General features: G+C 57.0%; 3 protein-coding genes across 4 annotated transcripts; all 3 read left to right on the forward strand.

The window, feature by feature from the left end:
* The first annotated feature begins 793 nt into the window (after window positions 1-793).
* Window positions 794-5,747, forward strand: MRPL38 (mitochondrial ribosomal protein L38). Its single transcript, XM_032707012.1, has 9 exons — window positions 794-885; window positions 1,716-1,895; window positions 2,491-2,619; window positions 2,701-2,909; window positions 3,245-3,317; window positions 3,867-3,912; window positions 4,254-4,412; window positions 4,744-4,880; window positions 5,149-5,747. The coding sequence occupies exons 1-9, from the start codon at window positions 819-821 to the stop codon at window positions 5,283-5,285; spliced, it is 1,137 nt and encodes a 378-aa protein (XP_032562903.1). The 5' UTR covers window positions 794-818; the 3' UTR covers window positions 5,286-5,747.
* Window positions 5,748-7,441: 1,694 nt separating this feature from the next.
* On the forward strand, window positions 7,442-12,920 carry TRIM65 (tripartite motif containing 65). Of its 2 annotated transcripts, none has more exons than XM_032706869.1 (6): window positions 7,442-8,071; window positions 8,653-8,748; window positions 8,823-9,056; window positions 9,328-9,499; window positions 9,815-9,895; window positions 10,972-12,920. In XM_032706869.1, exons 1-6 carry the CDS (start codon window positions 7,631-7,633, stop codon window positions 11,571-11,573), a joined length of 1,626 nt encoding a protein of 541 aa, XP_032562760.1. In that variant the 5' UTR covers window positions 7,442-7,630; the 3' UTR covers window positions 11,574-12,920. The 2 variants fall into 2 exon arrangements, with proteins under 2 accessions (XP_032562760.1, XP_032562761.1); XM_032706870.1 differs by having other exon boundaries at window positions 7,445-8,071; window positions 10,999-12,920.
* A 633-nt stretch (window positions 12,921-13,553) lies between these two features.
* Window positions 13,554-23,410, forward strand: TRIM47 (tripartite motif containing 47). The gene is made up of 6 exons (XM_032706868.1): window positions 13,554-14,246; window positions 15,971-16,066; window positions 16,602-16,832; window positions 17,397-17,592; window positions 18,288-18,362; window positions 19,565-23,410. The coding sequence occupies exons 1-6, from the start codon at window positions 13,554-13,556 to the stop codon at window positions 20,188-20,190; spliced, it is 1,917 nt and encodes a 638-aa protein (XP_032562759.1). The 3' UTR covers window positions 20,191-23,410.
* Window positions 23,411-24,133: the final 723 nt, after the last annotated feature.

The following is a 24,133-nucleotide window of genomic DNA, read 5'->3' on the forward strand; positions in this document are numbered from 1 at the left end:
GATTTAACCATGATGTTGGGCAGCAGGATCTTTAATCCACAGAAGCTCTTGTCCGTTGGTTTTTGGGGTTGGCAGTGATGTATTGGCAAACGCTGTCCTTCCTTGCTGTTGGTGAGGACACTGTGCACTTCTTTGTCCCCTTGGGGACACACTTCTGTGTCTCGGGCTCTGTCAGAGCCCCTGCAGCCTCCTTGGGACTCATCCACCTTCTGACAGCACGTGGTGGTGCCATTTCCACAAGTGCTGAGCCTCTTCTGCTGGAGTAGGAGCAGTTTCAGTGCCAAGCAGTGACACTTGTGACACTTCACTAGTCTGTGACTGTGGGTTCTGCTTGGAGCGATGGACTCCTACAAATGCCACCTTTTGGAGGAGACTTTACAAGGACCCCGTGGTCCCAGAGGGACTGGCAGCGTGTGTGGTGAACGGCAGGGTCTGCAAGGTATAAAATACCAGAGGCAGACGTTTTCCTGGGGATTTTATGGAAGCAGGAACTGAAATACAAAAAACGAGGCAGGAGCAGGGCCTTGTCCTGTACCCAGCTTTGGTATGTGCCCTACCCTTGGCATGAAGGAGGGTCTGGGATAGTTCCCTCAGGGGGAAAAGGGCGGGGATGGGGAGCCCGGGGGCTGTGGGTCGTTTTTAATCAGGCGCTGCAAGGGGCAACCCCACCGCGATGCCCGCGGGGACGGCCCGAGTCAGTGGGGCAGCAGGCGCTGCGAGGGGCAGCCCCGTAGCAGCGGGGCCTTCCAAGTCAGGGCTGCGCGACGCAGCGCCCGTCGCCATGGTAACGGGGTCCTTCCTCCAGCCTGGCGCACAAGATGGCGGCGCCCTTGCTGAGCGCGGCCCTGCGCGGGGCCCGGGGCGGACGGAGCTTCGGAACGGCCGGTGAGGGGGGCAAGGGGCTGGGACCGGTCTGGGGGGGACTGGAGAGGCGGGGGGAGCGCTCCCGGACTGGAGCATCTCCCTGACTAGGAAAGGCTGAGGGAGCTGGGGCTGTTCAGCCTCCAGAGGAGACACTGAGACACTCCCCAGTGTGTGCCAGGGTCTGCAGGGAGGGGGCAGAGGATGGACCAGGCTCTGCTGGGGGGGCCCCGCAATGGCACAAGAGGAATGGGCAGGAACTGATGCCCAGGAGGCTCCATCTGGACATGAGGAAGATCTTCTTTCTTGTACAGTGACCCAGCACTGAACAGAGACCAGAAAGGGTGTGGAGTCTCCTCCCTGGGGATATTCCAGAACCATCTGGACACAACCCTGTGCTGTGTGCTCTGGGATGGCCCTGCTGGAGCAGGGAGGTGGGACCAGATGGGACACTGTGGTCCCTTCCAAGGTGTCCCATCCTGTGATCCTGGGTGTCGGTCTGTTCTCCCGGGCAACCAGCAGTAGGACAAGAGGACACAGTCTTAAGCTGTGCCAGGGCAGGTTTAGGTTGGACATTGGGAAGAAATTTCTTCCAGAGAGAGTGATCAGACATTGGAATGGGCTGCCCAGGGAGGTGATGGAGTCACCATCCCTGGAGGTTTTTAAGAAGAGACTGGATGTGTCATCAGTGCCATGGTCTGGTAACCACAGCGGGGTTGGATCATGGTTGATGATCTCAGAGGTCTTTTCCAGCCCAGTTGATTTTATGATTCTGGGAACGTGGCTGTGGGAGGCGGGGGTGGCACAGCCTGGATCATGCTGCTGTTCCACACTCTCTCTCTGTTCCCCCACAGCCGTGCTCTGGAAGAGGGCAGCCCCCCTGGGACCGATGCCCAACGAGGACATCGATGTCAGTAACTTGGATGCCCTGGAGAAATACCGGAGCTTCACCCGGTACTTCCGGCTGGCGGAGAAGGAGAGCAGGAAGCCCCGGTGGTGGAAGACATACCATCAGCACACCAACCCCCCCAAAGGTACCCTGGGAGGGGCTGCTGGAGGGCTGGGAAGCTGCTCTGGGGAACATGGGGTTGCCCCCAGACCTGCCCTGTGAGGAGCTCTGGGACAAGGTCGGCCCTTACACAGTGCAAATGTCTCCTGGGGAAAGGGGTGGCAGTTTTCCAGGAGGGAGGCTGGCCAGGACCTGCCAAAAGCCACAAAGCAAAGAAATGATTCCTTGGAGCCTCAGTAGTGCCACGGAGAGCAGAGCAGGACGCAGAGTTCCAGACCTGCAGCAAATGACTGCAGGTTGGGCTGCTCCCAGTCCCAAAGCTGGGAATGGGAGGGTGATGAGCTGGGGAAGGAGGAGGAGGAGCCTGGAGGTGCAGAATCGAGTCCTGATCGTCCTTTCAAGTCTTTTCTAGTGAAAGGTGTCCCTGCCCATGGCAGGGTTTGGAACTCTGTGGTCTCTAATGTCCCTCCCAACCCAGACCATTCTGTGATTCCATGATCCTGATGTCTGGAAGTTTGTGCCTCTTTCCCGCGCTCTCAGACATTTCGCAGAGTGTTGTGTTTGGGTGTTTTGGGTGCTCACATGTTTCACCTGTGCAATCTTTTCACCCCTGTCTGAAGAGCCACAGACAGACATCAGCCTGCCACATAAGAGGGTGTCACGGGCCAAGGAGATCAAGGAGAGAAAGGCGATCCTGAGGGGGAACCGCCAGAACACTGAGATGGAAAGAGCAGCGCGGCTTCAGACAGGTCAGTGCCCCACCACCCCCTCCCTGCCCTGCCTGGCTCAGTGGCCAGCTGTGCCTCTGCAGCCTTCCTGTCTCCCTGCAGTGCTCATTCCCCTCGATGAGGTGAGGGCGGAGTGGGAGAGGACCAGCGGCCCCTTCCACAAGCAGCGCGTGGCCGAGCACTGCGGGGTGTTCAGGGACCTGTTCAAGGGGGCCACCTTCACCCCATGGGTGGCCCTGAGGGTGCACTACAGCCAAGAGGACGAGTACCTCGTGCCAGTCTACTATGGGAACATGGTGACTCCGTCAGAGGTGCGTGAGGGGGACTGGGAACAGCCTGGACCCCGTGGGAAGCCTGTTCCTGTCTGTCTGTTTCTGTCAGATGCTTCCAGTGTTCCTTTTACTGCAGCATTTCCTCTGTGCTGAAGGAAATGTATTTGATGGGCCTGATAAGGACAGATATTTGCAGCAGGATGGTTGTCTGTTAGCAGGCTGATGGTTATTAATGCTCTGGGGGCAATCCAGGTGGAGCTGGATTCCAGTGGCCTGGCTGTGCCCAGTCTTTGTTGTGTTCCAGCTTTGCCTGTGACAAATTCATGGAACCTGTTGTTTGAGAGATTTACCTTCTCTTTATGTTGCCCTTTTAGGCTTCCAGTCCCCCTGCAGTGTCATACGAGGCAGATAAAGGCTCCCTCTGGACTTTGTTGCTCACAAATCCAGGTAAGAAGAGAGTTCTTTAAAAAAAAACACATTTAAACTGGGTTGTTTCACTCTGCTTTTGGTTAACTCCTGTTTCTTTTGGCTGCATAGCCAGAGGTGATGTGATATCTGCTAGGGAGGGACATGTGTAACATGTAGGAAAGGCTGTAGCCTCCCCAGATCTGTAGCAGTTGAGAGAGAGAACAGTGACACAACAGGACCTGTGTCACACCAACAATTCCCTGACTCCCATCCCAAAACTCCTCTCCCTTGTCAGTCTGCCTGGAAGGCAGGTTTGCTGACACTGTTCACCCTGAGAAACCAAGGCACAGTGAAGGGAAGCAGCTGACCAAGAAGATTCCAAGAATCTCAGAATTAGGTCTGCAGAGTTCTTTGCTCCTCATTTTAAACTCAATCCTATAGGAATGAGCTCCTTTTGTGATAGGAAAGGAATGCTGGGAGGTCTCGGGGTGCTCCCTCTGATCAAAGGAGGTCTGAGCATTCTCACTTTGGGGTTGATGCAAACACCAGGGGGTCCCTAAGTCACCTTTCTCTGTTGTGTGTTGGCAGATGGACATCTGAGGGACACAGACTCGGAGTACCTGCACTGGCTGGTGTGAGTACAACAGAGCCACGTGCCCTGTGCTCAGGGCGTGGGCAGGAACTCCCCCAACAGCTCGGGAATCCGTGGCTTTCCCTGGTGCCCCTGCCATGAGCTCCTGTAGCCCCCTGTTCTGGGTCCTGCTGGAGATGCAGGAGTTCCAGGTGTTGCTGCTGTTTGGCATTCCAGTCACTGGATGGGATTTTTCCTCCAGTGAAAGCAGCCTCTGCTATCTGTTCCCTTATCAAATGGGGCAGAAGTCACCTCAAAATGTGGCAGAGTGATTCGCAACCCTGGGTGAATCTGCTGGAGGGAAATGAGTGGATACACAGCAAAATAAATGTCTTTGTGTTCAGAACCAACATCCCAGGCAATGACATCAAGTCAGGAAAGGAGATCTGCCACTACCTGCCCCCCTTCCCTGCCATGGGGACTGGCTACCATCGCTTCATCTTCCTTCTCTTCAAGCAAGACCATCCCATCGACTTCCGCGAGGACACTCGGCCGACGCCGTGGTAATTCTGCTATTACTTACTGCTTGTTGTGTTCACCTGCCTGTCACTGTGGTAGGAGGGCAGTTCCTGTCACTCCACAGGGTTCTCCAGGGCTGCTTTGGGTTTGTGTGTCCCCTGCAGCCACAATCCCAGCCCTACAGAGTCCTGTTGCTGTGGAACTGGACTGGGGCAGAAATATGCACAGAGCTGGAGACACTGGAAGATTTCCTTTTGCTGGCTCCATTTTCCCTCTGTTTCATAGGCTCTGGGGTGATGTGGAGCACTTGCCTTCCCAGGGTGCTGCTGCAGGGAGAGGTTCACCTCAGCCCTTGTGCTTGTGTCTTGTTTCCAGCTACAGCCTCAAGATGAGAACCTTCAGCACGTTTGACTTCTACAGAAAGCATGAGGACGCCATGACCCCGGCAGGACTGGCCTTCTTCCAGTGCCGGTGGGACAGCTCTGTCACTTCCATCTTCCATCAGCTGCTCAGTAAGGAATGAATGCAGTGTGTGGGGATGCTGGAGGGGGTGGGTGGGACACGATCCCATGTGGCTGCTGGCTCTTGCTCGGTCCTGGGATGTGTCCGGGATCGGCATGGACTGGGTCCTCCCTGAGCCACCCTCCTCCAAACTGCAATCTGAGGGAACAACCTCTAAAAGGCTGCTTGGAATGAGCAGCCCTGTTCCCGTGGGGGCAGAAGGGGGCCTGGATTGGGATCTGAGCCCTCGTGCTGAGGTTGTGGGTCCCTCCTTTGCAGACATGAGGGAGCCGATATTCGAGTTCGTGCGCCCGCCCGTGTACCACCCTCGCCAGCTGAAGTTCCCGCGCCAGCAGCCCCTGAGGTACCTGGACAGGTACCGGGACACGGAGGAGCCCACCTACGGCATTTACTAGGAGCTGGCCCCCTCCCAGTGCTCTGTGTCTGCTGGGATGCTGCCTCCCAGCTTTTGTGCACTCCCTCAGCGCCTCTGGAGGGAGGTGACAAAGTCTCAGCCCCTCAGCTCCCAGATCCCCTGGGAAAGGCAGCCAAGGGCAGCAGGTGCTCACAGTGCTGGAGCTGCATGGTCAAGAGGCTGCTTAACGAGGACATTCGAAGTGAATCCAGGCTGAAATCTTGCTCCTGATTCTGCAGCAGAGCTGATCAGTGGCTGGCAGGGTAGAGTCCCCCCAGAGATGCCCTGCCTTGCTTCTCTGCACAGATCACAGTTCTCCTTTTGCCTGTTTAGGGAACAAACAGAGCCAGGACAGCCTGGATTTCCTCCTCTTAACAGCGCTGCAGTTCAGGGCTGTGTCAGCCTTTATTTGTGCAGTCCCCTTGGAGAGATGAGCCTGATTAAACACACTCTGAGAAATGTTGGCAGAGCTGTCTTTATTGGGAAGAGCCTGTTATCCCAGCCAGCTGGCATGGAGCTGGGGAGCTCAGCAGGGTACAGGGGAGAAGGGCAGCCCTTCGCCTGGCTGGGACCACTTTCCCTCTTGGATGCTGTAGGTTGGGAAGTGTTTGGCTACACAGGTGGTAAACCTGCACAAGGTCAGTGTTTGTGGATCTGGCTTCAGCTGCCCAAGCACACGGACCTCAGTGTCCTTCCCCTCACTCCCTGGACAGGATGTACTGGGTGTGGACAGGTGGAGCACAAGCACAGCTGCTGGGGTTGGGGCAGACCTGTGGTGGTGTCCTGGCACTGCTGCTGGTCTTGTTCCGAGGCTGTGGAGTTCCTCTGCTTTCTGCTGTGCTCTCCAGGGCTCTCCCTGTTCACATGTTTAATCCCTAAAATACCAACATGCTCCCGCTGTTAGAGCTGCCTGTTCCCAGCTCTGCTTCCCAGTGACTTTCTCTGCAGGTCCCCCTTTCCTCAGCAAACACCTGAGACGGGGCTGAAATGTTCCCTTACTGCTGGTACTCCAGGTTGTTACAGCTTCCCTGGAGCTCCCTGAACTCCCCTCCCACCCTGAAGGGTTCTGGGGTCTGGTTTAAGCCTGGGGGAGGGTGTTGGAGGGGTGCCCACAGGTCGTGTTATGCCCTTCTCTGAGCTTTGAACGTTTGGTCAGAATTTGTAGATCCAGCCCAAAGAAATGTCTTGGGGACTGAAGCTCTGCTGGAACATGCAGGGAGTTGTGACAGGTCCCAGGGGTGGTCTGGGGGGTGGCTCTGAGCCTACCTGTGGTACAGAAGCTGCTCCAACCGTCCAGGAGCCCACTGGTGAGCACCCTGGCTGCTCCACAGACCTGCTCCCTGCTTCCCCTCACCTGTGCAGGTGAAAGTGAAGCTGTTCATGAGGGGAGGCTGCAGAGCTGCTGCCAACTGAGGCCATCCTGCAGTGTCAGCAGCCTGGGAGTGCGTGCAAGCAGTAGCACAGCAGCAGGTGGAGAGATAAGGGTTGGGCGGGGATTTTGGGTGGTGCTCCTCCTGAAACTGAACTGTGTGACAAGGTGAAGGTGTGCAGTGCACAGACACTCACACAGAAGGCTCCACCTGCCCCCTGAGCAGGGACTGGTGGCCCAGGTGACATCTTTGTTGTGTTTCAGGGTGCTGATGCGCTCGGGTGTTGCAAGGAAGTTCGTAGGAAAAGGTGTGGTGGGTGTGCACGGGGACATGCGCAAACAGCAGGAGCTGGAGTTCAAAATGGAACGGTGCAAGGCTGGAATTTGGCCCTGGCTGGTGCTGGTGCGTGTCACAGCCGTGTCCCTGCAGAAGGAGGTGACACGTGGCTGCAGCAGCGGTGGATGCCTCTCTCTGCTGGTTCTCACTGTACCGAGGTCTCTGTGCCAGAGGGAGCTGCCGTGCTCTGCTCGGGGATCCAGCCCTGGCAGAGATGAGGATGCCTGGGAGTTCCCTGAAAGGGCAATAAAGGAATGAAATCCAGCTGCACATCGATGTGTACCTGTGTAAACACATTCACGGAGGTACACATTGCTCCGTGAACTCTGATCCCTGTCAGCCTCCTGCGTGTGTCCCTGTGCTGCCACTGCAGCATTCCATCCTCTCCAGAGCCTCCTGCTCTGCTTCACAGCCCTCCCTCTCCCCGAGGGGAGCAGCTCCAACCCTCCCTGTCACCTCGTCTCCCCAGCGTGTGGCACACCCAGCGTGGCCAGCGGGCTCCCACTGGGTGTCTCTTTAAGAGCACGTCCGGCTGGGAGCCCTGACCCGCCTCTGGGCACAGCGTCACCATCTCCTCCTCCCCTGCACAGCTGAGTTTCGGTTTCCCCGGCTCCTCGCCCCGATCCCCGGCACAGGCAGGATGGCATCCCTCGTCTCGCAGAAGCTGGAGGAGAAGCTGATGTGCTCCATCTGCCTGGACCTGTTCAGGGTGCCCGTGACTTTGCCCTGCGGCCACAACTTCTGCAAGAGCTGCATCAGCGACCACTGGCACAAGCGAGAGCGGGCGCCCGCCGGGGCCGAGACGGGCTATACATGTCCCGAGTGCCGCAGGGACTTCGAGCAGTGCCCGAAGCTGGAGAAGAACGTCACCCTGTACAGCGTGGTGGAGCTGGCGAGGGACGGGGACGCGCGGGGCGCGGGGAGGTGCGAGGTGGCCCCGGGCGAGCTGTGCCCGCAGCACGGGCGCCCGCTGGAGCTGTACTGCGAGGACGAGCGGCGCTGCATCTGCTGCGTCTGCATCGTCCAGCAGTGCCAGGGGCACCGTCTGGTGCTCTTCGAGAACGAACGGTCCAAAAAGCAGGTGGGGACGATGGGCGGCAGGGATGGGGCGATGGGAGGGCGAGTAAGGGGAGTCACAGCAGCTCGGGCATTCACTGTCCCGTGCTCTGCTGGGGGAATATGATGTGCCTCCGGGTGCCAGGCTGCGCCTGGCCTCACCTGAACAGGGGGTTTGCCAGGAGGTGCCACCAGTGCCCTGCTGCTCCCTGAGAAACCAGATGCTGTCAGGAGCAGCAGTGAGCTGGGTAAATCCAGCAGCGCTGGATGAACGGTGATATATGTGTTTATGATCCTCTGATCTAGAGAAAACAGATAAAAAAGAGGTGAAAGACAGCACAGAAAATCACTTCTTGGTGACCCTGATGCAGTGTTCCCTTCCCAAGGCTTCTCCCTCCCCATTAGCCTTGTCCTGCAGCCCTGAGAGGGCTCCTGGGGGCCAGGTGGGCAGCAGTGCTGTACTGCAGGATGTGCAACGGAACACAACTGGAAGAAAGGACTGGACGTGGCACTTAGTGCTGTGGATTAGTTGGTGGTGTTCGGCCAAAGATTGGACTTGATGACCTTGGGGGTCTTTTGATTTTTTGTTGATGCCTCTCTTCACAGATCATTTTAAAAGGGTCCCTGGAAAAAGCCCAGGAGGAATCGGAGCGGATCGAGCTGGCGATGCAGGAGCTGGAGGAGCAAACACGCAGCATCAAGGTAGTGCTGTGGCCTCCTCTGTGCTGGGCACGTGGGTGGGAGCACACTGGCTCTTATGGCTCTTCCCTGCCCAGGACTCCTCCGAGGAGCTCAAATCTCGGATCCAGAGCAAATTGGCCCACCTGAAGAAAGCTCTGGAGGATTTCGAGGGTCAGTCGGTGGCCAAGATCGAGCAAGAGCAGGTGGTGGCACTGGGGCGCGTGGAGGAGAACTGGAGCCTCCTGAAGGACAGGCTGGATGTCCTTGGCCAGCACAGGGAGAGGGCTCAGAGCCTGCTGGCCTGCCCTGACCACAGGACCTTCCTCCAGGTACCATCCTGATGCTGTGTCACTCTGTGCCTGGGCACTGCCAGCCCTGCACCCTTTCAGTGAGGGCAGAGGTGTGTTCAGCCCCTTTCCCAGGGGGAACACATCCTCAGCCCGGCTCAGGGGTGTGATGGGGCTGTGGGGAAGAGCTGTTCTGGTGGGACTTGTGTGGGCAGTGCTGTGATCCCGCTGTCACCCACTGGGGAGTCACAGTGTGCACATGGATTCGCACAGTCCTCCCCAGGTGCATGGCTGTCTGTGTGTCTGTCCACAGGAGTTCCCCCTTCTCCCACCTCTGGAGAGCCCAGAGGCGCTGGTTCCTGTGGAGTTTGATGTGGCTCATGTGCTCAAGCCCATCTCTGACATCCTCACCGGCATCTCCAGGCTCCTGCTGGAGGACCCGCCTGGTTCTGTGGCCCCCAAAGCCCCCAGTCCTGCTGGCCAAGGTAGTCCTACTGCTCTCAGGGCTACCGAGTCATCCTGAATCCCAGCCTGGCCCACATCATGGTGACAGGGACTTGGCTGTCAGGCTCAGGGGGTTGGGATGGGGACACATCTACTGTTCAGCGGATGGGGTGGGATGAACTGGGTGGCTTCCCCATGTCCCCTCCTTGCTGGGAATGCTGAAACAAGTGGGCACATACCTGCTCCCAGGCTTGGATATGATGGACTTCCTCTTCCTCCTCCCCCTCCCATGAAGCCAGGAAGAAACAAGTTTTTTGGGTGGCATCACTCAAAATGCCTGTTCCCATCCTCCACAGGCCCAGTGCATCCCCAGGCGCCGGCAGTGAAGGTCTTGAATCCTCTCCCCAAGTGCCAGCTCCGAGCTGAGCTTCTGAAAGGTGAGGAGCACAGGAGGGTCTGGAGGGACAGGGGGACCCAGCTGGGGTCCCCAGCAGGCAGAGATGTCACCAAGCTGGGCTCCTCCCTGGGAGAAGGATGGTTGTGGCTGCGGGGACAGGGGTTCCTTCCACGGTTCTGCCAATCTCTCTCCCTAAATGTGGGACAGGATGGATGGGCTGGGGGACATTGTGTGTGTGTGAAAGGGCTCATTAGGGGGATTAGCAGCACCAGGGAGTGCTTTCCCCTGGAAACTGGAGCTGCCTGGTATTGGATCAGTCACTGCCCTGCACAGCATAGCCCTAGTCCAGTGCCCTACCTGCAGTCATTGCTCTCCATCCAGGGATATGGCCTCAGCATTCCCTGTCACAGTCCTTCATATCCCCTTCCCTTCCCGGGCCCATCCCGCTCCAGTTCCTTAGGGATTTCCTCACTGCTCCTTTTCCCATCTCCTCCCTGTTGGGAAGAGGGTTGGGCAAAGTTCAGGGAATGTTGGTCACGTCACTCTTGCCAGCGAGGCAATCACTGCCTATGGGACCTTTAATTCCTTTTATTAGCTCCACAAAAAACATTCTTAGGGTTATTAATAGGAAAAACCCCGTTATTTATGGGCAGAGGGCAGGAGCCCAGTGAGCTGTGGGCCAGGTTGTTGTGGGAGGAAGGTGATGTGCTGGTGACCAGTGAATGCCCATGGCAGGAGTTACAACAGCCCATGCACAAGAGAGTAACTCCCTGCAATACTATATTTATTTGCCTGGTTTTCTCCCCCCCCTCGCCACCCACGCTCGTATTTTTTGCTCGTAAAACCAAGATCTCTTCCAAAATGGCCATGGAGCCACTGGTACTTGCTGGCTGTGAGCTGAGCTGTGCAAGGACTGTGTGAAGCATCGTGTCTCAGTGCCTTGCCAGCTCTCTCTGGGCTGCTTCTCTCCCTTCCAGGGCAGGTATCTCATCTCACCTCGCTCACCTTCCCCTCCAAACAAACTTGTTCCCTTCTGTTTCAGGAGCCAGCCCATCACTGCTGGGGGGGGGGGGGAGTGTCACACCAGGGGCATAAAGATCTGATAAAGCTTTTCAGCCCCATCCATGCTGTTGCTCTTCCCAGACCACCGCAACCTGACCTTCAATCCCGAGACGGCCAACAAGTACCTGGAGCTGTCGAGAGGTGCCCGGAAAGCCAAGCACTGCACCATCCCCATGTACAGGGATCAGGGACCCCACTTCGAGCCCTGGCAGGTGCTGTGCACGCAGAGCTACGGCGCCGGACACCACTACTGGGAGGTGGAGATCTCCAGCCACTCCGTCATCCTCGGGGTGACCTACTGGGGCCTCCCCTGGGAGCAGCAGCGGGGCCACAAGTTCAACATCGGGCTGGACAGGGGCTCGTGGGGGCTGCAGGTGCGGGAGGATTGTTACCTGGCCTGGCATAACGGCCAGGCGGAGAAAATCCAGGAGCAGCTGTACAAGAACCTGGGGGTCAGCCTGGATTATGGCAAGGGGCTCCTCTCCTTCTACGGCCTCGGGGAGAGGATGCAGCTCATCCACTCCTTCCACGATGTCTTCACGAAGCCCCTGTACCCCGTGTTTTGGCTCTGTGAGGGCCGAGTGGTGACGCTGTGCTGGAGGGACCCAGCTAGAGCCGCCACACTGATCCATCAGCCAGACTGGTGCCACAGCTAACCCACAGCCAGGACCTGTCACAGTGCAGGAGGGACCTTGATGCCGAGGCAGGCATGGCACGTGATGCAATATTTTAACGAGAGCTGATGAGGACAGACATGAAAATTAACCGATTTAATTTGCATATGCAAATATCACGCTGCTGAGGAAGGGAAGGGGAAGGAGGCAGGGCTGGAGCTCACCCTGGGGGCGAAGCCCCTGGTCACTGGGAGGGGGGGCACATGTGGGTGCCTGTCCCTGCAGACGGAGCAAGGAAGGGGGAAACAGGGAGTGAAAGAATTAAGTTTTCCTCTTTCTCCTAACCCTGCCAAACCTCCCAAGCCTGGAGGATATTTGGGGTGAGGGAGAGCGTAGAAAGGGTGCTGCTGCCACAGGGTGCTGCGGAACAATGCAGAGGGAGCCCTGTGCTCCCCCAGCCTCACATGCAGGCAGGTCCTGCTCCCCCAACCCCTCCCAGTCCCCTCTTGCCACTCTTGGACATGGCAGAGGAACTGTTAATGATTCTGTGCTGCAGTTCTTTGTACGATACTGCTTTTCTCAATAAAGCTCTATTTCCCTACAGTTTTGACCTTAGTGCTGGTGGGAGATACAGGACCAAGCAGCATAGGGGGAAGGGGAGGGAAGCTGAGTGCCCCTGTTCCTGCACCCATCCCTGCAGGGCCCCATCCTGCCCCTCCGTGTCCTCGAGGGGTTGGTGACCATCCCCTTGGAGGGACCAGCTGGCGGAAGAACCAAAAGGTCCTTTATTTACCGCAGCACTGTGATAAGGAAACCTGGTTTCCTATGGCTCTGCCCCAAGGCTGATCTGGCACAGAAGAAAATTCTGAAGTTTTGATTGAAGCTTTTCCAAGGGCGAGACTGCAGGTCCAGCGCCTCCTCCCGCTCCCTCAGGAATGCTAGTGAGGGATAACGGGGTGAAACTGGGCACTGGGATCAAAGGTGCTGGGGACGTGCAGGTAAATGCATGGGGAATGAATAACATCATTGTTTCCTTTGGGGACAAAAGGCTTAAAAAGATCAAACCCCTTCTGCAAGAACAGATGGGATTTTTCTTGTCATGTTTCCTCCTTCACTCCACACCTCCCCACCCTCCCAGCCCTGTCCTTGGGCCAGCATGGACCTGGGAACTTATCCAAAAAATGGTCTGCACAGGAGGGGTCTGGAGACACCATACTTATGAGGCAGATCCTCACACTCAAAGCACTTTGGTGTCTCCCCATCTCTGCTTGGTGTCTTATGGGCCCTGGAGGAAGAGGGGACAGGGACTGAGCCCGCCCTTTTTTCCATGGGAATGGCTGATGTGGGTCCAAGGGCAAGGGGCTGGCAGGAAAGCACCTGCACCTATGCACTGGGGGGGGGGGGCAGGACCTCCCATATGGCCTCAAGGTGGGGAGCAGCTCCTGGGGAGCAGTGGGGTGGCAGCAGGTCCTGGGGGTAAGGGGATGCTCACAGAGGACAGCAGACCCTTTGAGGTAGTTTTGGAATGGGCTGGCTACAGCTTCCCGGGATGGGAGATTTGGGGAAGGGCAGTAGCTTCCCCTGGGAGCAGCAGAACCCTGAGAAGAGTCCAGATCCCAGTGGGGCAGATCCTTTAGGAGGTGGCAGGCCTTCCCCAGAGGCTGGGGGGACAGTACATCTTTATCGGGGTGGCATCCTCCGGAGGGCTGGGAGGCAGATCTCCCTGAAGGCAGCAGATGTCGGGGAGAGGAAGCAGATGCCCGGTGGGGGTAAATCCCAGGGGTGAGAACTCGCCAGGAAGACGAGTGACTGGGAAGTAGGTCCAGGGGGTGAGACACCCTCAGGAACGCGGGTGCCTGGGGACCAGGTCCAGGGGGTGATGGTGCGGGTCAGCCCCCAGCCCCCGCGGCGAGCGGAGCCCCAGCTGGGGCGCGGGGAGGCGGAGCGGGCAGGCGGGGCGCGGCAGCCGCCCGCCCCCGCCGGGGCTGGGACCGGGGCCGGGGCCGCTCGGGGCGTTCAGGGATGGATGCTTCGCCCGGGAGTGCCCCGCCGTCCTCCGCCGCGGCGTTGCGGCTGGCGCTGGCGGCTCCGGGGCTGCCCGAGGGTCCCCTCGGCTGCCCCATCTGCCTGGACGTGCTGCGGGACCCGGTGACGGTGCCGTGCGGGCACAACTTCTGCCAGGGCTGCCTGCGGGCGCTCCGCCAGCAGCCGGGCCCCCCCGACGGCGGCGGGGCGGGCGGGGCCGCCCGCTGCCCGCTCTGCCAGGAGCCCGTCCCCGCGTCCCTGCGGCTCCGCAAGAACCGCGCCCTCTGCGAGCTCCTGCCGCTGCTGGCGGCCGCCACCGGCGGCTCGTCCCCGCCGTCGCCGATGGCCCCGGGAGCCGAGGAGGAGGATGGCGGAGGGGAGGCGGGAGCGGCGGTGCTGTGCGACGTGTGCCCGCCGGGGTCGCGGGCGGCGGCGGCGCGGTCGTGCCTGGTGTGCCTGGCGTCGTTCTGCGGAGCCCACCTGGAGCCGCACCGCCGCGCCCCCGCCTTCCGCGCCCACCGCCTCGTGGCCCCGCTGCGCCGGCTGGAGGAGGGGCTGTGCCCCCGCCACCTGCAGCCCCTCGACGGCTTCTGCCGCGCCGAGCAGACCTGCGTGTGCGCCCGCTGCCGCGCCCACGAGCATCGCGCCCACGACGTGGTGCCCCTCGAGCAGGAGCGGGAGCACAAGGAGGTGCGTGCGGGTGGGTGTGGGTGGGGGGGGTGGTGCGCGGAGGTCCCCCGCGTGGGTGGGACCCTGGTGTGGCGGTGTCCTGGGTGGGGTGAGTGCACCGTCCCTTGGAGGGTTTCATGCCGCACCCGTGTCCCCAGCGGGGAGCCTAAATCGCCACGTGGGGTGTGTGCAGGTGCCGCGCTGGTGGGATGGCGTGTGTGGGGTGGTGCTGTAGCCCACACCCCTCGGGGGACCCCACAGGACAGGGTGCTGTGCCGTCGGGGAACCCCGTGAGGTGGGGACAGGATGGGCAGCTGGGGACCCGCTGCCAGCCGGCCCCTGGGGATTTTTCCCACTGTGGAAATCTCGTGGGTGTAGGGCTGGGGTGGGGGTGCCTGGGACACCCTGCAATGGCCGCCCCCGCGGTCACGGGGCACCCGCCTCCCCCGTCTTGTTCCCACAGCTCCGTCAAGGCGGTTTTTCCCGACTCCTGGCAGCCTGCCCGGCCGCCGCTCCCGCTCCCCCAGCCCTTTGTATCCCGGCGTTTTGGCAGCGGGGTTTTTTCCATCACTCCCATTCCCAGATGTGACTGAGTCACCTCCTAAATTCACACCCACGAACCTCCCCGGGAGTCGGGGCTCCAAGCCCGACGTGGTGCTGCCTTCCTGGATGCTGGTGCCTCAAATGTGTGGGGCCTCTGTGGGCTGCAGGCAGATGGGAGTCTTTAAGGCTTGCGGTGTGGTGACACCCTGCATCGGGATGAGGCATTTTGAAACCTTGGTAGGGTTTGCTTTTTCCAAGGAAGAGCCCAGGGGCTGTGGACATGCTGGCAGGGAGCACAGAAACAGCCCCAAGCCAGCTCCCACTCCCTCGCGGGTTCTTGGGATTGCAGGAAAACCCTTTTGTCAGCATTATTAGTCATCAGGTGCCTTAAAATAGAAATTGAGTGTGATCCCAGCCCGGGGGAGCTGTCAGACCTTAGCAGACACTGCTTAACATCTCCTAGATGGCCTCTGCCACTGCCCTTGCGCTGCAGGCTGGAAAGGATGGACGGGGAAAGCACCTGTATCCCCTCACTGGGGACAAGCACTGCAGAGAGCAGGGCCATTAGCGGAGATCTGCCCCGGTTGGGAAGTGCAGTGCCCTCCTGGCTCCCCAGGGAGCTCGTGATGGGCAATGGCTGGCGCCAACAATAGCAGCCAGGAAACGACGTGTTCGGAAGGTGCTTCCTTTGCAGCCATGCAGCACCTCTGTGCTCCAGAGCTGGTTTGCTTTGCTCCTAAAGAGAAACCCCCAGGGGACTCTGTGCTGTGTTTCTGAGTGGTCCAGTTCTGACTTTCAGCTTCTCCACCAGTCCCAGGTGGATTTTCCCCAGCCTTGGGATACACACTGAGAGCACACAGCTTAGCTGTGCTTGCTGCAATCACTGCCCGATGGGTTTGCTTTCAAATTCCTGTTTGTTTGGTTTCCGCTGGGACCAGGGTGGGGAGCATGGAACTGGACATGACCCTTTGTAGCCCAGCTGCTCCTTTAGTTTCACAGCCCAGGGAGAAGGGATGTTTGCAGGTTGGATGTTGCAGGGAAGGAAAACAGGAAAACAACTCATGGTTCCCCCTGCGTCCTTCTCCCGAAGCCTGACAGCAAGGTTGTGGTCAGAGAGGGTTGAACTTAGGGAGAGGCTGGGTGTCCTGCAGCTCCCTGTGGGATTGGGGGCAAAGCTCAGTGTTTGTCCCTTGTGTCTGCAGGCCCAACAAGCCAAATTCCTCAGCGATGTGGAGAATGAGCTGGAAGAGCTGGCAGTCACCATCGCACAGGCCAAGAAGTTGGTGGAGCTCATTAAGGTGACTGTGCCATGGCTTTGCTCTGTCAGTGCAGCTCTGCTGGGCTGGGGAGCGAGGGGAAGGGGCTGTGAGCTTTTGAGGTGTAGAGTTGGTGCTCACAGGGCAACGTGCTCCATAAAACCACAGTGACCCTGGCAAGGATCCCTGAGGATTCTTGCTCCTTGTCTCTGCTAACCCTCACGGCATCTCTGGTTGCTTTTGTTTGCAACCTGGAAGAAGGAACAGGGCAAGGACTATGCCAGGGCATCCTCTGGCTCTTGCACCTTTTCTCCTCGGGCTCACAGGGGTTTGGGCCCCTTTGGCCCTTGTGCCACCACGTCACTTCACTGCCTGGGGACACCAGGCGTGGTGCAGCAGTAAGTGGCTGTGCCCAGCCAGATCCCTTGATAGCTGAGCTGTGAAATGATCTGAGCTCTTGGAGGAAGGGGGTGTCAGGGGGACCCCAGAGAGCTGAGAGGTGGGTGCTGGGCAAGGGACAAGGGTGCCCTCCTGCACCTTCGCCTGTGGGACCTGACCTCTCTCTCACTGCACTCAGGGTGCTGCCACGAAGGAGAAGGAAAGGGTCGAGAGGCTCTTTGCAGAAGCTTCTGAGGTCCTGGCAACCTTCCAGAAGGAGGTGACAGGTTTCATCGAGGCTGGGGAGCGCTCCATGCTGGGGGAGGCTGAGGCTGATCTCCATTGGAAGGAGGAGAGACGAGCCAAGCTGGCCCAGGGCAAGCAAAACCTGGAGAACGTCACCAGCACTGACACCATCTACTTCCTCCAGGTGGGATGGGGCAAGAAGGAGCCAGTAGTATTGTCTTTTGGGGTTTTATCCCATTTCCTGAGGAGCTGGGGGCCAGGAGCCCTGGGATATGTGGGCTGTAGAGTCTCACTGCTGTTGGCACAGTCCTCTCCCCTCCCCACTCCCAGGAGGACCAGGCAGCCAAGACTTTCTCTTCCATCCTGTCTGTGACTCAGGGGAAGCTGATGTGCTGCCCAGGCTGGGTACCTGGGTGTGAGGGGCAGAGAACAAGAGATTGGGATGCCCCACTGCCCCCCTCTAGCCTTCCCTCCTCCCTGACAGCCCAGCAAGAGGAGACCTTTTCGGGAGGAGATGCTGCTCCATGTGAGGTGGGCATGGTCTGGGTCCAGGTTTGAAAGGGAGCTAAGAGCGGGTTCCAGGAACATGTGGCTGGGAAAGAGCTCTCCTCCCTTGTGAAGGCTGTCCTTGGGCCAAGTCCATCAGAGCTGCCAGTTCCCAAATCCTTCAGGGCTGGGTGGGGTTGCGGAACAAGAGACAACTTTGGCTTGTTTGAAAACTCCTGAAACTCCGTCTTTTTTGGCTCAGGAATTTCAGGCCTTAAAAGTAGCCATGGAAGAAAAGCTTTCCCCAGCTCCGAGCTTCCAGAATGAGCTGAACTTCACCAAGTGCACCCAAGTTGTGGGTGCTGTGAAGGATGTGCTGTCCACTGCCTGCAAAAACCAGTGGAACCACTTGCAGGGGAAAGGGATTGACGGGCTGAACTACCAGGAGATGGAGGAAGGTTTGTGCTCACCCAGTGCCTCTGCCTGGAGGTCTCCCCATCACCCTCCCCCGCCTCCCTGCATAGCTGGGAGATGTCTGTGGGCTCGATGTCCCCCACGAGTACTGGCCCCTCTCCCTCCAGCCCTGGAAGCTGCTCAGCACGGGTTCCCTGCACGTTGCACAATCCCTGTCTGGGCTTACGCCTCTTTGAGGTTTTGTGAATTTTTCCACAGAGACCGGAGGCTGGAGAGGCAACAAACAGCCTGGGAGTTAGGCAGGGCCCTGAGGGAGAGGGCAAGTGGCCAAAGTGGCCTCCCGTGAAAGGGGACTCTTCTTCCCAGGATAGATGATCCTCTTCATGGGGCAGGCTGTGATCTCCCAAACCTGCCAGGGATAGAAAGCCAATGTGGCAGCTCTCTCCCGTGCTCTCTCATTTAACCTGAGCTCTCTCCTCACTCATTTGCTCAGATTCCCATGGGAATTGCAGCCAGTTCCTTGCCCCCCTGCCCGTCTCCCTGGGGTGGCAAAGGTGGTGTCTGTCCTTTTGTGTGTGGGAGCCATCAGGGATGTGCAGGGGGAGTGGGGATGCAGGAGGCACGGGGACCACGTCAGCTGGGTCCCAGCAGGGTGCTGGGCAGGGGGTGATGCTCCAGTAACACCCTTGTTGGTTTGGTTCCTTTGCTGATGCAAACCCTTCCGTCCCTGTCTCTGCAGTGTTGGCCGAATCCCGGTTTCCAGACAAGTCAAACAATCCCGCCTGCCTGGAGAGCCGTGATTATTTCCTGAAATGTAAGCGAGGGACTTCTGCTTTGACAGTTGTTGCTAAGGTCCACCTTCCCTTTCCTCTCTCCTTCCCACATGCCCGGCCGGCGCTGATCCCGAGCCGACGGCTGGCAGGAGCGCTGCCACCACCAGAGGAATATTTGCTTGGCAAACAAGGAAGCCTCCTTGCTTTCCTGACAACAGTCATAATCTGGTTATACTGGTGATACTTTTTTTCCCATGTCTGTGGTTCTGCTGGCCCAGCTTCCCCGGGGTGGGGGGGCTGCAGGCATCCTGTGTCATTCCTGCCACCTTCCAGCCCTTGACAAAATTGGATCCTCTGCTAAATTCGATCAGAGTTTGTGCATCTGCCTTGTTTGCTGCAGAGCACTGGGCTGGTGAGGGTCAGCTGCAGCATGAGAGGGATCATGCAGTGGCTGAGCAGGGTGGGACACAAGGGGCTGAGGCTGGAGGGTGCAGGGCTGGGCTTGAGCTCCCACACTCCACGTGTGTGTCCCCCCAGCCTTACAGGGGTTATGGGGTCACCACAGGGATGTCCACAGGGGACAAGATCTGCCTTGGTGGCACAGTGCAGCCCACTGGGATCTGTGCTCAGCTTGGTGTGCTCTGCTGCTGCTGTTGGGTTGGGACACACCGTGGTTCAGACATGCAATGCAATCAATAGCAACAAATATTCAGGGCTGTTCCCACTGGAGATCCCCTCTGTTTGTGATCCAGTGGTGGTTCTCATATGGCCTTGCATGTTGGGGGCTGCATCTGCTCCTGTGGGAGCCACAGTGCACTGCAAGCTGAGCACAAGGAGCAGTCAGTTTGTGGCTGTGATGTGCCTGGTTGGTCTCCTGTCTTCTCAGGGTCCCTCCCTGCCAGGTTTGTCTGTGGTTACCTGAAACCTGCTTTTATATGGGATTTTCCTACCCCAACTCTGTCAGGTGGATGCTCTGATGTCATGGTATCATAGCTGAGCTCACTGAGCAGCCCCTCTGTTCCTTCCTCTGCCCTGTATTCATCCTGCTTATGGGAGTATCAGCTCTTTCAGTCTCTGATCCTCATTGACTGAAATTTGACACGGAATTTAAAAGCAAAGGGAGTGACAGGACAAGTCAGAAAGGATCACGCTATTTGTCAAAGGCTGCGGCAGAGGGATCAGAGCAGGGAGGGCTGGGAGGATTTCCCTCCTCATCCTCATTTCTCCTTCTTGCCCCACCCAGTTGCCTTCATCATTGACCTGGACAGTGACACGGCTGACAAGTTCATCCAGCTGTTCGGCACCAAAGGGGCCAAGCGGGTGCTGTGCCCCATCCCCTACCCGGAGAGCCCGACCCGCTTCATCAACTGCGAGCAGGTGCTGGGTTTGAACCTCATGAACAGGGGCAACTACTACTGGGAGGTGGAGCTCATCGACGGCTGGGTCAGCATCGGGGTCATCGCCGAGGACTTCGACCCGCGGGAGGCCTACAACCGGGGCCGCCTGGGCCGCAACGACAGGTCCTGCTGCCTCCAGTGGAACGGGCAGAACTACGTGGCCTGGTTTGGGGGCTTTGAGTCCGTCATCCAGCAGCCGTTCTTCCAAACGATCGGGGTCTTCCTGGAGTATTCGGAAAAGGCCTTAACCTTCTACGGAGTCAAGGACTCCAAGATGACCTGCCTGCAGCAGCTCAAGGTCTCCCCTTTCACCAAGGGGAAGGCTGACCCGTTCCAGAACAAGATCAACCACCACTTTGGCTCTCTCTTCTCGTGCAAGCTGAAACCAGCCTTCTTCCTGGAGAGTGTCGATGCCCACCTGCAGATCGGGCCGCTGAAGAAGGACTGTGTCTCGGTGCTAAAGCGCCGGTAACTGCCCGGACAGCGGGAGCACGGGAAGGCCCAGAAAAGTCTCTCCTGCCACCATTACGGCCTCCCTTTGTCTGTCTTTGTGGCAGCCCTCCCTCCTCTCTGTGCTGTTGGTGACCCAGGGCTGGATGAAGCCGTCTGGCGGGCAGAGCCACGGGCTGGGAGCCAGGATGGGGCTGGATCCGAGCGCCGGCTCTGCCGCTGGGCTGCTGAGTGAACTTGGGTGAGTCTCTGTGCTGCTCCCTGCCCTTCAGCTTCCCTTTCTGGACATCAGGGACTGTGACAAGCCTTTCTTGGTAAAGTGTGCTGCTTGGGAGAAGTGCCACATGGGTTTGAAGCTGTACCTTGGCCAGCTGCCCAGTCCCCCTCCTTCCCATGTGCTCACGCTGCCCTGGCGACTTGCACAGATGCTCTGCTTTGTGCCTTATCTCGGGCTCTGTGTCACTGATGCTTTTTTAAGTGCTGGCTCACTGACACCTTTCACATGCTCCTTATGAAGTGCCTTTGACCCAGCAAGCCCAGTGTGGACCAGGTGAAACCCCAAAGCAGTGCCCACATCACCGCCGTGCCTTGTCGTGGGTGAGAGGGATGTGGAGGAGCCTGGCAGGGTGCTGGGTGATGCTGTGGTGATGCATCACCACTCCTTGCTGGGCTGGCCACCCACTAGTGCTGCAAACATGAAACAAAGATCTGTGCCCTTCCTTGCACTGCAGCCAGTGGGTGCTTTGGATGCTGCTTTGTGGCCAGGCTGGTTTGGAAAAGCCGTGGTCCGGCGTGTGTTGGAGCCCTGTGGCCACAGGTCTGATCCCCACCACAGCTGAAAATCCCAGCTGGGAAAGGGAGAAACTTCCTGTCTAGAGATGGTGAGGGGAGCAGCACAAACCAAATTTTGAGGATGTGCTTTCGGTAGACGCATTCCTTGGGAACTGCTTCCCGAAGCTTTACAGCCAAATTTCCCCCCTCATTTTTGTTGACCCTACTATTTTAAAGGATTTTAATGCTGTTAAACTCCCAGCTCTTCAAGAGTCCTGGGTACATGAGCTGCAAATGTGCCCTTTAGCTTAGAGAGTTTTTTAAGTGACAGAGGTGCTGTGAATATGTCCCAGGGACGAATGGTCTGTTTTAGGGACAGCTGTGAGCGCATCAATAAAAGGTGCAGCATCAGTCAGTTACTAAATGACCCTTTAGGCTCTGGAAATAAGTAACAATTAACAAAAACTACTCTCAAGCAAGAGAGAATACTATTCCCTTCAGGAAAGGTGGAAACTTGAAGCTGAGAGCCAAAAATGCCAGTTCATGTGTCCTAAGGGAGCTTTTTCAGAAGAAAAACACGGAAATACTGCCTGTATGGGTGGCACAGAGCAGCCCCTGTCTCAGCACAGTGTACCTTTCCACAAGTTTGTTTTTTCTGGGATTATTTTGCTACCTACCTCCCAAAGCTTGCTTTACAGAATTGTAGTGCTGTGTAATATACACCTAGAGAGAAAATATAGAGGGTCGGGCTCTTTGCTGGCATGAGCGAGTCAGTGATGACGCAGCAACAGTCAGCAGGGGTGGAAAATGGCCCTTTTAGCTAAATATATGAAATATATATATGTTTTCCCCAAAGGATAAGCTGGAAATCATAGTGGTATATTCAAGGGGAGCCAAGGGAAAAAAGTGAACATGAATAAAAGGCAGGCACAAAGCCAAGAGGTTTGAAGTTAAAGCCACGTTTACATGTAAAGCCACGTTTACACACTGAGGCTTAAAGAGCTCCTTTACTGTGACTCCTTTTCCAGCGCTGCCAATTCCTGCTGGCATAGGAAGAGGTGCCAGTCCCCAGAAAATTGGGACATCTGAATGGATGAAGGGTCTGAATGCAGGCAACCCCTTGCCAGGGCAGGGGCTTGCTGGGATCTGTCTGGAAATTCTTTCTCCTCCTCCTCCACATGCGGTGACTCCTAAAATGCTGCAAGCAGTGGGGAAAGGAGCAGTAGGGCTTCCAGGGTGAAATCTTCAGCTGAAATCTTGGCCTTTCCTGGCTGGTGGGAATGCGGCCCAGACTTCTGTCCAGATGGGAATTCATTCCCTGTGCCCTGAGCTCCAAACCTGCTCTGTTTGGCTGGCACCGGCGGCGCTCCTGCAGAGCTCAGCCCTTGCACGAGATGTCAGCGGTGACACAGTGCAGGCGTCGCTGCTGCTTTGTGAACACCGAGGGGAACTTGGGATCGGAAATTCCTTACTGGATAAGAAAGGTAGAGGCATGCAGCAGCCCGTGCTCCTGGGAGGAGGAGGAAGGTGACCTTCCTCTCTGCCGCTCGCCTGCAGGAAGGGATGTCACATGAGGGCCCCCGTCTCGGCTCTGTCTGAGCCCTAAATCTCATTTATTCAGGCAAAACTCCCACCGTTTGCGGCGAGGAGTTTTGCCAGAGTAAACACAGCAGATCTGGGTTTTGCCCTGTTTCGTTTGCATTGATTGCTCCGAGGGGAAACCCACGCTGGAGCCGCGCATCCCGCCCTTCCCCGTGTTGCCCAATGCACATGCACAAACCTCTGAACTCCTTCAGGGTTTAGGAGGTTTGGGGTGATTCTATCCTGTCTCTTTCCATCCTGTCACCACGTGGGAGCAGCTCAGGAGGACGCATCTGGTGTTCAGGCTTTGTGCCTGGTTGTGCTGCTGTTTTGGCTGAACTCATCCCTGCCTCGGGAGCTGGGGTGCTGGGATGCAGCTCCACGGAGCGTTTGGGGGGGTTCCTGTGTGTGTGCTGCAGTTGGGAAGTGCTATCCAACCCTCTCCTTCCTGCTGCTTGCTTTTATCCTGGTTGGAAGCGCTATAAACCCTCCTGGTTTAGGGCATGCAGCAAATTCGGACCGATTTAAGACAGGAGCAATCCCCCTGGGAGCTGGATCGGAGTTTGCTCCGTGCTGCCAATAATTTGGGGTGTAAACTGGAATGACTGGGAAACGTGCACAACGCCAGCTCTGGATCCCTGATTTTGGTGTAAACAAAGGGCTAAATGCGGTGCGAGATGAGTTTAGATGGACTGATAGCACTTGGCAACTTAAACAGCCTTTCCATGTTCCCTTGAGTTATTTCTGCTGTCACAGAGTGTTCCTCTTTTTAATTAGGATTTTTTAAATATAGCTACTGTAGAGTATTTTACAGTGTGTGAATAAATGGTAACAGAATAATATAATGATGTTAGAGATTATGATTTGCCATTAAATACCATACAGATATCGCTCTGGGTTGTCTTTCCTTTAATTACCAAACCATTCGAGTTGTCCCATTATCTCGTGTTTATTTTTCTGTGTCCTGTACGCAGATTTTATTTTCCAAGTTTGTCTAAGGGAATTGTGCCAAATACACATCTTTATTGCTTGGCTGCAAAAGGAGCGGAAGAATAATAAAATCCAATAACAATATTGTCAGCCCTGGGCAATTCAAAACAATGAATTGTCTCAGTCTTCTCTTCTGTGTCTGTCCTCAGAAACAACAAAGATGAACAGATTAGGTGTTTTTTTCCCTTCGTGTTTTCAAGTTTTAGAGTATAAATTTTCAAGGTTTTCTATGCTATGAGGAGGTCTAGAGCTTCCCCCACACACTGGCAATTACACCAGCATCCTTTTTTAAGTGAAGACTGCATTTCTTAATACCAAATGCCAGCTGCAGCTAGGAGAAAAATGTTAATTGGTGAGTTATTTGATTGTTATTTGATATTTCGTGCGAAGCAGCAATGCCTCAGCTGGGCACTTCGGTGGCAGCCGAGTGGATTCTGCTCCTGACTTTAATAGGAGAAGAATCAGGACTGTTAGTTAGAGCTGTTTCTTAAAAGGGAAACTTACTGCTTACTGAAGAAGCGGATATGAAAAGCACAAACTTGTTCTTTTCTTGCCAAGAACCGTACAGATTATGTCACTGTATTTATTTAAATCTTGTTTCCATTATTTAGTTTCTCTGCTTT

Source organism: Chiroxiphia lanceolata, chromosome 19 (genome assembly GCF_009829145.1).
Source record: "Chiroxiphia lanceolata isolate bChiLan1 chromosome 19, bChiLan1.pri, whole genome shotgun sequence".
NCBI lineage: Eukaryota > Metazoa > Chordata > Aves > Passeriformes > Pipridae > Chiroxiphia > Chiroxiphia lanceolata.

Coding starts and splice junctions, on each gene's coding strand:
- MRPL38 (XM_032707012.1), top strand. CDS start 819: ATGGCGGCGCCCTTGCTGAGCGCGGCCCTGCGCGGGGCCCGGGGCGGA. Junction 1,896..2,490: donor GCACACCAACCCCCCCAAAG/GTACCCTGGGAG, acceptor CCCTGTCTGAAG/AGCCACAGACAGACATCAGC. Junction 3,913..4,253: donor GAGTACCTGCACTGGCTGGT/GTGAGTACAACA, acceptor CTTTGTGTTCAG/AACCAACATCCCAGGCAATG.
- TRIM65 (XM_032706869.1), top strand. CDS start 7,631: ATGGCATCCCTCGTCTCGCAGAAGCTGGAGGAGAAGCTGATGTGCTCC. Junction 8,072..8,652: donor ACGAACGGTCCAAAAAGCAG/GTGGGGACGATG, acceptor CTCTCTTCACAG/ATCATTTTAAAAGGGTCCCT. Junction 8,749..8,822: donor AGCAAACACGCAGCATCAAG/GTAGTGCTGTGG, acceptor TTCCCTGCCCAG/GACTCCTCCGAGGAGCTCAA.
- TRIM47 (XM_032706868.1), top strand. CDS start 13,554: ATGGATGCTTCGCCCGGGAGTGCCCCGCCGTCCTCCGCCGCGGCGTTG. Junction 17,593..18,287: donor CTACCAGGAGATGGAGGAAG/GTTTGTGCTCAC, acceptor CTGTCTCTGCAG/TGTTGGCCGAATCCCGGTTT. Junction 18,363..19,564: donor CCGTGATTATTTCCTGAAAT/GTAAGCGAGGGA, acceptor TGCCCCACCCAG/TTGCCTTCATCATTGACCTG.